The 10790-nt window shown below is 43.8% G+C and overlaps 1 protein-coding gene across 2 annotated transcripts; it reads right to left on the minus strand.

The window, feature by feature from the left end:
• Positions 1–1012: 1012 nt before the first annotated feature.
• On the minus strand, positions 1013–10663 carry TSPO (translocator protein). Of its 2 annotated transcripts, none has more exons than XM_042050473.1 (4): positions 10564–10663; positions 4469–4666; positions 2626–2764; positions 1013–1765 (listed from the first exon to the last, which is right to left on the minus strand). In XM_042050473.1, the coding sequence occupies exons 2-4, from the start codon at positions 4651–4653 to the stop codon at positions 1589–1591; spliced, it is 501 nt and encodes a 166-aa protein (XP_041906407.1). In that variant the 5' UTR covers positions 4654–4666; positions 10564–10663; the 3' UTR covers positions 1013–1588. The 2 variants fall into 2 exon arrangements, with proteins under 2 accessions (XP_041906407.1, XP_041906406.1); XM_042050472.1 differs by lacking the exon at positions 10564–10663 and adding an exon at positions 9690–10082.
• Between the last annotated feature and the right edge of the window lie 127 nt (positions 10664–10790).

The following is a 10790-nucleotide window of genomic DNA, read 5'->3' on the forward strand; positions in this document are numbered from 1 at the left end:
ATCTAAAAAGTTCTGGTGGGTGGGAAATAATATTATAATAGTAATAGGGTATTTCAGTGCAATGAACTATGGGGTTAATGAGACTAAATATTTTATGGATCGTCCTATTTTTCTTATTTAAAAAGAGAGAAACAAACCCCACAGCATTTAGGAACCTTGTACTGCTGGCTGTCATCCTTAGCCTGCCCCTTAAAGAAACCAGATTTTTGAGGAAGTGAGCAGGAGGCAATGTTTAGAGCAGCACAGGAATGCAGAAGCCTGAAGGAATGAAAGGGATTTTGAAAACTCTTCTAGAAGCCCAAACAGCCTTTGGACTTCAAAGTTTAGGGCCTAAGAGAGAGGTATTTGGCAGTGGGGTGTCCATTTGAAACAAATCATGCCTAATCTTTCGTCAAATCAGGGTCACTTGGCTGAAATTTAACAATTTTCTGTGCAAATTGCAAAAAATTCTGCTGTCATATATTCTATGGGTAGTAATTATTTAAGCTGGTTTGCAGAAATTAGGATATGCTTGAGAGGAAAGTACAGTTTAAAAATTGTGTAAGTGTTCTAAACCTTGCGTCAAACTTCGCAAACGTGCAGCGCGTTATCCCTCATTATCAGGAATATAGAGGAATATTTGATGCTGTATCAGGCTGGTCTGCAGAAACCTGCTTTGATCCACTGACTGGAGCATAGGCTGGAGAAATAATCTAAGGAAAATCCAGTCTGTGCAGGTGGGGCAGAAGGGAGAGCAGGATTGCGCAGCCAGAAGTGATGCTCGCACTGTGCTGGCCTCCTGCTCAGGGGAACCCAAACAGCTTTGGACTGTTTATGTAAATTCGATTAAAGAGATGTTGTGACTGGGTTCTCACAGTTTCTTTACAGGTGCTCTGAATTTCCTGGTTTGTCTTGGCCATTGCAAAGGTGAGGAGAAGAGATGAAGGGGCTGTCCTTGAGGCTGTAGCATCCTGCTGCCTTCAGTGTTTTTCTGCTCAAAACAAATTAATAATGATACCAGCAAGGAACAAGGTTAGAAAGTTTACATGTAGTTTAATGCATTTAGCTGAATGTGTGTACAGCCCTTCAACGTGGGAAGGCACAAACTGTTAAAAAGAGCTTGTCTTAAAACGTTTCCAGAGTACAATGACCAGAAGACAAATATCTGGTGGATGTAGTGGGACATACCATAGCACAAAAGCACTGTGCCTAGTGGTAAACATCAAAGATTCAGGCTACAATCACACCTGTCACTGTCAGGAACACCTTTCTGGAAACTCTGTTAGTGTGTGGCTGGATTTCTTCCTCTGAACATAAGGAAGTTTGAGTTCCTGCTTTCTTCTGGTAACAGTTAAAATGCTGCTGTTGTGTAACATACAATGCTGTAATATGGCACTTAATCACTTTGCAATCGAGACTTTCTTTTAGTTTACTATAAAACCCAGTTAGGCATACACCCCTTTGTGGCTTGCCTAATAAAGGTCTATTTGTTTTGTCACCTTGTAATTAGAAAATTAACGGTAGAAGTAGTTCAGCTAAAAATAAAATAAGGCCATAACTTTATATAAAAAATTATTGTGGGAAAAAAGTGGTTTTGGCTGAGAACTGCTTATTCAGGTTTTTTCTTGTTGCGATTGTCCTTCCAGATCCGATAATTGAGTGCAGAAGCCAAGCTTAGCCAAGCTAAATAAGGAACCATCAAATACGCCGCTGTTTTGTTGATGTTATACCAGGAAGCAGCCGTAGCTGTTGCTGTACCAGTTGTAAGCAGCAGAGTCACCAACCCCTGAAACACAGAAGGTGGTTAGTGTTGTTTTTACTTGTTGCATTTCCTTGACTCCACAGTCTGTGTGTCACTTTCCACCTAGCTCTGGCACCTGTTCTATCCATCTAGGAGTTAAATCCTTCTCAGAAAACCAGCCAGCAGAAAAAGATGATGGACTTCAGCTGAGTTACAAACCACTTCAAGTCATAAAACAATGCAAGTACAAGAAAGGGCATTACAGCTGGGAGCAGAGAGGGAGAATGAAGTCTCTCTCACCCCTACCCTCTTTAGTGGGCAGTGAGACACTTCCCAGTGTGACTTGGAGCAAGCAGATTTGTCCAGTTTGTTCATGTTGCCTGAAGAGATCAGGTGTGAATGAATCTGTGATGGACTGCAGTCTTTCTTACAGCATTGCATGTGCAGCTAGAGAACCAGGCAAATATTTTAATTTTTTTATTACCAATTCTTCATTTTGAGACAAGCAGTTTCTCTTCAGAGAACTGCAGAAAATTAGTCTTTTCTAAACAGGGTGTTGATCACCTGAATAATGTTACAATAAGCTGCTTATCACTGCTGTTTGCCAGAGAGATCTAGGAATTGCAGTAAGGCATACATCTTTACGTTTTCTGGTCACACAAAGCTCTTACCAAAAGCTGGCAGAAAAGAGCTGTTTGAAATCTATCCATTTAAGGATGGTCTAGATCTGTAAGTTCTCTCAGGTGGCTGCTGGCATGCATTAAAGAGAATTCTAGAAAATTTCTGCAAGCCATATTCTGTATTCAGACCCATTTTCAGGGAGAAAAGATTATGACACAAACCTTTCACGCTAATAACTTGTTAATGTAGCAGCCTTTGGTTCAGAAACTTAGTTTTCCACTTACCCATCCCATTTTGTGAGCTCCAAAAAATATTGGAGTCCATGCCCAGTTTAATGCCAGGTTTCCTGCATACAGACCCAGAGGAACCACTGACTTTTCGTTGAAGCCCCCCAGTTCCTCCCACACCAGGTAGGAGCCATATCTGCAGAAAGCAAAGGTGAAGTGTCATTCACTACACTGCTTAAAGCTACCACACATTCTTGATCAAATGAAATAACTTCAGTGCTAGGGTCTAGATTAATTTGGAAAATCTAGATATCCAGGCACAACTTGGCAGAGTAACTGACAGCGCAGGCTTGATCAGCTGCTCTGGATAACAACATGGAGAGAGAAAAATTCCCAGTCATGCCAGAGTTCTCACTTCTAAGTGCATAGAAGCAGATAACCTACAGCATTTCAGTCTTAAAAGAGAATGCCATGTTGAAATGGAAACAAGTCTAAGAGATACAAATAGTGAAGAAACTTTGTTTTGGTACTGGGACATGGTGCTTTAAAGATTTAAAAAAAAAAATAAATCAAACCCCAGTTTTTAAGTGGATGAAATGAATGGCATTGGGTGGGATCCCAAAGCACAGTTGAGTATGGGGAGCAGGAAGAACCCTTTAGTCACTTTCATTACTTTCACAGGGACTGAACAATGCAGCTTTGCTATTTTGGCAGTTTAATTGCAGAGAATAATGAAAACAAAAGAAAGTTGGGGCAGGGTAAGCATTAGAAATTTCAGTTTCCTAAGTGATTTCTAAAGCACAGTGTGGACTTGCACTTGTTCATACATCTCACTTCAACTTCAGACCAAGACCATGATGTACAAGTCTAGGAAGCTAAGTGTCAAGAAAGGAAGGTAAGCTTATTAAATCTTGCTTTGATTTATTTGTTGCTTTCCATATATTCAAGAGATTCTGGAGGAATGAAATGTCTTGGTCATTCAAGGAATGTGTGCATGACGGATTAGAGAAGAAAAGGCTGGTACTAAGTATGATCTTTTCACTGGGCTGGATGTATAATACACAACCAAGACCATCCAGGTCCAGATAAACTGATTCTGCTGTTACCAAAATAACTGATAAGCTGTCACAATTTGGACTTTTTAAAGGTATTTAACCTGCTACCCAAATTTGTGATGAGGAATCCAGACACAGGGTTACAGATTGTGCAATCAACTTGAAGGAAGCTGGAAAAGCCACCCAGCTCTTTTCTCCTTGATAAAAGGCATGTTTGTATTCACAAGCCAGTAATGATCTCATTCAAATGCTAACTCTTGAAATACACAAGTATTCCACTTAAATAAGTTAAAAAGTGCAGTCTGTATGAGGAGAAAGGAAAGAGAATACTGGTGGAGAGGGACAGGACATGAGGCTATAAAAATTACAAAGCTTTTCTGGAAAGAAAATGAAACCAAAATGAGAGAATGTGGGCGTGCCAATCTAGCATTCAGTTTCATCCACTGCATTATTGAGCTCTGTTACAACAGTTCTTTCCTAATTTCCCCTCCCCCCCCCCCTTTTTAAATTTTCCTAAAACTACTGTAGGACATACTTAGACGAAATCCCAATGCTGCCTTGCTCCACTATTTCCAGCTTGGCAGGTCTTCCCCTCAGAATGAATGAGGAAAGCAAATTAATGGCTTTTCAAGCTCCTGCTTTTGATGTGGATACCGCATACAAAATGTCCTATCAAACCCACACACAACTCCCAAAACATGTTTTTACCTGATAAACAGGCAGCTTGACACAGTTTCTTACAAACATACAGCCACAGGAGTACAGTCATAGTTCTCTAGTCTAGCATTATACAAAAAGCAACTTTGAGATCAGATAAGTGCCTTAATACAATGTGAAAAACATACCCCATAGTTGTATAGAGAGTTCCCCAAACAGGAGCAAACACCCAGTTAGGTGGACACCAGGATGGCTTCTGTAGAGTTTCATACCATGTTGGGATTTCTCTTTTGGTTATACTGCTTCCTAAAAGTCCTCCTGCATGGGGCAGGAGTGTAAAACCTACTGCTGGGGCCCAGGCTGGTACTTCCATTGAGACAGTGAACCTGAAACAAAACCAAACATTGATTGGCAGAGACATTTTAAAAAGCAACTGCAAAAGTTGCCATTTTTAACAGATTTTAAAAATATGCATGTCAGATCTGATCCACAACCTCGTCTTGTCACTGAGAGACACTGCAGCTGAAATTAAAGGATCTTGTACCAATACGCCTGTAAAGGACTCTGTCCCTGGGGAATGGGGAAGCCAGTGGGAAGTGGGGCCTTTAACTTCCCTCTCAGCTGAGTGCACTAAGAATACTGAATTTTACCTACAGAAATATCCTCACCCATAAGTATGCCAGAGGAATAAAGCAGTTTGATAGTATATCAATTGCACTTGGAAAATAAATAAATGCAGTAAGAAGTGTGTATTTCTGTATTCACCAAAAAGCCCTCAATGAAATGGCAGAGCCAAGGAAGAAAAGAGCATGTGCTTTCCTGTGCTCAGGCAAAATAATGGGATGTGTTGTCTGCAGGATGCTCAGTGGGAGTCAGAGGGATGAGAATCAGCAGCAGACACTTGAGAAGCTGACATGGAAAACAAACACCAGGGAGGACAATGGGAAGTAAGTACTTAAACGATGTTTTGCTCAACAGGGAAGGCGATCTGGATACATGGGGAGGACACCTTTGGCTCCTTCATGAAGCATTCAATCACTTCCAGCAATTTTATCTGCCAAGCCCATTAAATTTGCCTACACAAGTAGGGCTAAGTAATGCCTTGCTGCTAGGCCATGCTGCTTTAGTTAGGGTACAGGCAGCAGGCAAACCAGCAAGCAAGGAAGGAGGAAAAAGCGTCATTGCAGATTTTCTGGCCAAAAGCCAAATGCTACAGAAGAGCTGTGCTTAGTTTACTAAAATGTAAACATTAGAGCTACAATAAAAAAAAGGGCAGAACTGAAAGATGTTTTTTTCAAATATACAGTAAGCAAATACACCCAATTCCTGTTCATCTGTTACGTAGGAGAGAGATTATGTTAAGAATGATTGCAGCAGTGGGGAAAGAGCAACTACAGAAGGCCCAGTGGAGAAAAGAAAGTTTTAGATCAATGAGCATTTCAGAGGCTTGTCAGAGAAAAGTGCCATATTGATATTGTCTTACCTGTTGTCTTTCCCTGGATTTCAAAGCTTCTATTGCTATAATCATGACTGCTGGGATGAGGAGGCAGGGAGTGGGGAAGAGGAAATCCTACTTGTGACAGATGTGCTTAAACCGATAGGAAATGGCACAGATGACGTTTCATTGTCACAGCTCTGACCCAGTGAATTTCTGTTTGGAGATCAGGGTGAGCTCGGGCAGCAAGGGAGCTCTTACATTATGGTTTTTGTCCCTGCACTGAGGGCTCTGCCCATTCAGCCACACAGGTTTAATGTGAGATTTCAGTGACTGGGACCACAATGCCGTTTGCATGGGATTGAGAGAAATAGTGGTGATAGAAGCAGAGCAGAGTTTTGAAGGCAAACTGAGCATGGATGGACTGGTAAGGCACTCAGGATGAGAAAGGTTGATAGGGGTAAACAAGAAAGGGCAGGCAGGCCTGGGCTTTGGGCTTGGGGGGAAGTCAGCAATGAATAGAAATACACACAAAAAAGGCAGCAGACAGCCATCAAAGAGACACAAGTCAAGGTCAAAAACAGAACAAGACTGAATGGGTGAAAAAAAGCTAATCAGGGAAGAATTCAGAACTGAGGCTGGGGAGGAGAAAAGAGAGAACAATGTGGTACTCTGCTGTGATAGGATCAGTTAGGTCTTGGGTGGAGGATGGACAAGGCAGGGAGGAAAACATCTGCTGGGCTCATTGCTGCCATACTTCCTGCCTAGGGGATTCTACTCACAAGGAAGCATCTTAAATGGAGCAGAAGAGTACCCCTGTTCTCCTGCACTTAGATCTGTGCTGTTATTTCCCAGGAAGAAGGCTGTCAGCTGCTGTGTGCACTACTTGTCATCCCCACTGACAGCATGAAAGGCTCTGCTTTTACTGGGATGTGAAGCAATTGCCATGTGCAGGAGCAACAAGGTGTGATGGGAACAAGAGCTCCGAGTACAATGATTCTCTTTGGCTGCCTTCAGATGAGTAATTCCCAAAGGTTAAGTTAGAAATTTAAAGTTAATAAGATCTCACTAATTTTTAACCCTTTTGCTTTGCCTACAGAGAGGCCAGGATTAGCTCTCCACATGTGCTGTTATATGTGCAACTCCAGCATGGCTGCCAAATAGTATTTTTCAAAAGTGGTAAGCAAGAACCCAAAGGGCTTAATCCTTTATTTGGATGTTAATATAAGGGTAGTTTCATTGCAGCAGTCAGCAGCTGGACTTTGTCAAGGGTTCTGTCAGCTTCCCCCCAGGGAAGAAAGTCTGAAAGTGTTCTGTAAGCTGAAAGTGCTAAATACTATAAAATTGAAACAATACTGCTCTGCTGCAGTCATTAGTGAATAAATGATGTACCCATGTATGTTGGAGGAAGAATACTGAAATAATTCTTCAGAGAAAGAAAACCAGGCCGGCAAATAGAAACAGGGAAGGCACAAAGCAAAGAAATGAGAGAAGTGAAGCCACTCAGGCACAGCAAAGGGGAGGAAATGGAAATGACGAGATTGAACATACTGGCTGGAATTGAATGTTGGTCTCCCAGTCTTCTAACTACTGTTACTACTAATTAATTATGTGCTGTGTTTTCCAATAGCATCTCTCAGGATTTCCCAAGCATGGCAAAACACTCTGTCTTGCAAGGAGAAAGAGGAACAAAACCATGCAGCAAGATGTGCTGGCAGCAAGACCACAGCTGTCCATCAGCAGTGGGAGTTCCTGTGTTTCCATTCCCAAGAAATTAAATACTAGTATCAATTTTCCATTAAAAGCATAGGTAACTCAGAAAACAGCATTAGCTGATTATGGAAGAAGCCACGTGTGTCTGTCTCTGGTTACCTGATGTAGGTGTTTAGCAAGAGAATGAGTAAAAGGCAAGGATGCACTGGAGAGTCTGTGCAGTGGCCAGTGCTGCAGTCTTTGCTTACCTGTGCACTACAAGAGCTGTGCAATGTTTACAGAACACCTTGTACATTTTCTAAAAGTAATGTAACCACAGAGGTTCATCAGCCCTGCCTTCCTTTCAGTGCGTAGCTGATGATCTGAAATGAATTGGTGAGAACTTAACACAGACTTGCTAACACAGCCCCACTGGCTGCAGCAGTATTACTCAACCTAGAAATAATAACTACTTTCCCAATCACATCCCAGCTCCAGGGCGAGTTGCACAATGTTCTTGCACCCTCATTTTCATACTGAAGAATGCTGGATGTGTGTGGATGATATTTGCAGCGTACCCAGCAGATATCTGCCTCTAAGGACCACCAAGGCTGGAAATATTTTCTTCTCACACACACTTAACTTGTTTACTTCTTTTCCACTTCTTATTTCTGCCCTGCAACATATTCTTCATCGTGCTGCCCCTTTTCTGCTTAGCCCTAGTGTGACTTCAGGCAGTTTCAGCAGTGCAGTGAGGGCTGCACTAGGCCACTTTGCTTTGACATATATGTTAGAATAATTTTTCTAGGTATTCAAAACTTACCCAAAGTTGGTTCCAGCTACATAAAGTAAAAGGAGAAAAAAAGGGGGAAAAAACCTCAATAGTTAAACTTGCTGCCTAATGGGCTTCTCTCTGTTGTTTTTCTATGGTGGCATAACATGAAGAAAAAACAAACAGAAACATTCTGTGTCCTCTTTCTGGAACAACCACTGTGCACCCAAAGAAAGGGATGGGATGCTCTGTAGGTGGGATTAGATATATCATGACAGAGCAGCTGGGTTGCTTCAGCCTGATGAAAAATAAACTAAAACACTTCTTTGCCTTGAGAAGGTCTCTGAAAGACAGATGCCTTTCCCTCCTTGGAGCACTCTGTCAGCAGGAAGGAGAAGGAAGGTAGGAGAATTGCTTTCATCCCATTTTTTTATACCCCTGTGCTGATAAAACTTCTGACTAGTTCAATTCTTGTGCAGCTTGGGGCTGGCTATCCAATCACATGGGGCTTAAAAATCGCATTAAAAACACAAAGGAAAATCTCCCAGCAGGGCTAAATCACCCTCAAAGCCCTGGTGTTCCCAGTGCCCACTGTTTGGAGATGGACTGACAAAGCTGGGACCATACCATGGACCCCAAGACACATACTCTCCCTCTCACCCTCTACCATACATTTTTTTGAGGGCAGATAAGGCTCTGCCCAGGTCTGAGGGGCAGCATGCAAATTTTGCCCAGGAAAAAGGCTTCTTCCCAAGACAGCTGTCTGAAAAATTAAAGATAACATAATTTATATTGATAAACTATTTATGTATGTTGTGGTTTTAATTCCTGGGAAGCTGCAACACTAAAATCAAATTTATGTCACAGTCTCTGACAAAGAATACGGCTACCACAAAAAAAAAAGGCAGGCTTATCTTTGCTATCTAATCTCAAGTAATAGAGACACTTCAAACAATAAATGTTATAGAATATAAATAAAAAATAAGTGTATAACATATGTTTATAATATATGTTTAGAATTAAAAATAAAACTATGGTATTTATTGAAGACTTTAATGCAAGGTGTACAGATGGAAACAAAAAATCTCACTGCCCAGGTTACACTTCTTTCGAAGTGGCAGAGCACAAGTTGTGCAAATAAATCTGATTTATTCACATGCAGGGAACTGAAATGCATACTGGAGCAAGATCTTTGCTAGGATAATTTGCCATTTACTGCTCAGTCTCTTCTCGTTGACACTTATGTTACAGGTAGAGGCAGCCACGGGCTGTCATATATCTCCTATGTTACTGCCCATATATTTCAGCTAATTTGAGAAGGTCACTGGCTTTTCCAGGTATTTTACCTGGAGGCTGACAAAAATGGAAGAAATCATCTTAAAAAATAACACAGAGAATAGAAAACTGAGGAAAACCTGCTCACCGTGATCCTTTCGAATTGGCCCAAATAAAAAGTCAACGTAATTTCTTGCTGTTGTGACACATTTTCCTTCTCCCGAGTTGTACTTACACGGTGTCTTTTACTGAGCTGCTCCGACTCAATGCTTGATACTGTTTCATAACCTTACTTCGTGCGAACTCGTTACACAATTGCAACTCCGGCACGGCAACTTTCACTTTGTAAAAAATAATCTGACCGTTGAACGCTCAAATTAGATCACAGTGCATTTTGGGCTGCTTTATCAGCATCACTCGAAAACTCAGAGTTAAAACCAAAGCCCTTTCTTTCACCCTGAATGAAAAAATGTTCCTCAGCGACACTGAAGGAAGATACCTTTAGTAAAACAGCAGCGTGAAAACTTCTCCCGAGTGGGGAGAGCGAATGTGCCCCGTGTGCGCGGCAGAGCCGCCGGTCCCCGTGAGAGCAGAGGAAGGGTTCTGCCTTTCTGCTGTGCGCGCACAGCTGTGAACCACTGAAAAACTCGTGTGCCGGACGAAAATTAAGAATAAACTGCCTAGCTTGGTTCCTTTTTTTTTTTTTTTTAAAGCACTTTCCATGCTAAACGCCTGCACGGAAGAGTCGTGAGTGTTTGCCCAAGTCCTCTCCGCCCGTGAGCCGCCCCGCCCGCCTCCATCCAGCGCCGCAGGTCCCGTCCCGCCCGGGGGATCCGGCTGGCCAGCACGGGCCTGTCGCCGGCAGCAGGGAGCGGGATCGCCCCCCTCAACGCGCTCCGCCAACCCGTGGGGGAGCCGAGGGCGCCCGGGGCGCGGCGGGGTCCCGGCGGCGGCAGCGCTGCGGAAAGGCCGGGACCCGCGCGGGGGCTGGGGCGGGGTCAGGCGGCCCCTCCGGCGAGGCAGCCGGGCCCCGCTGCGGGGCTGCGCCGCCCCTCGGGCTCCCCTTCCCGTCCCATCCCGAGCCGTGCCGCGGGCAGCGCCAGCGTTACCTCCTTCTCCTCCTCTCCCGCGCTGCTGCTGCCGCCGGTAGCGCCTGCTCTGCCAGGGGAGCGAAGCGCCGCCCCCGGGACCGCGCGGGCTCCCCCGCCCCGGGGCGGGCTCTCGGCACTGGGCGGGTGCAGGCGCCTGGCGCGGGCCGGGCCCAGGGCGGCGCGCGGGGCTGAGGGCGGCGAGTGCCGGGGCGGCCCGAGCGGCCTCTCTCGTTCCCTCCCTCCCT

The sequence above is a fragment of the Corvus kubaryi genome, unplaced genomic scaffold, assembly GCF_017639235.1.
Source record: "Corvus kubaryi isolate FWS band 111438036 unplaced genomic scaffold, C.kubaryi_AGA036_p1.0 74, whole genome shotgun sequence".
Lineage (NCBI taxonomy): Eukaryota > Metazoa > Chordata > Aves > Passeriformes > Corvidae > Corvus > Corvus kubaryi.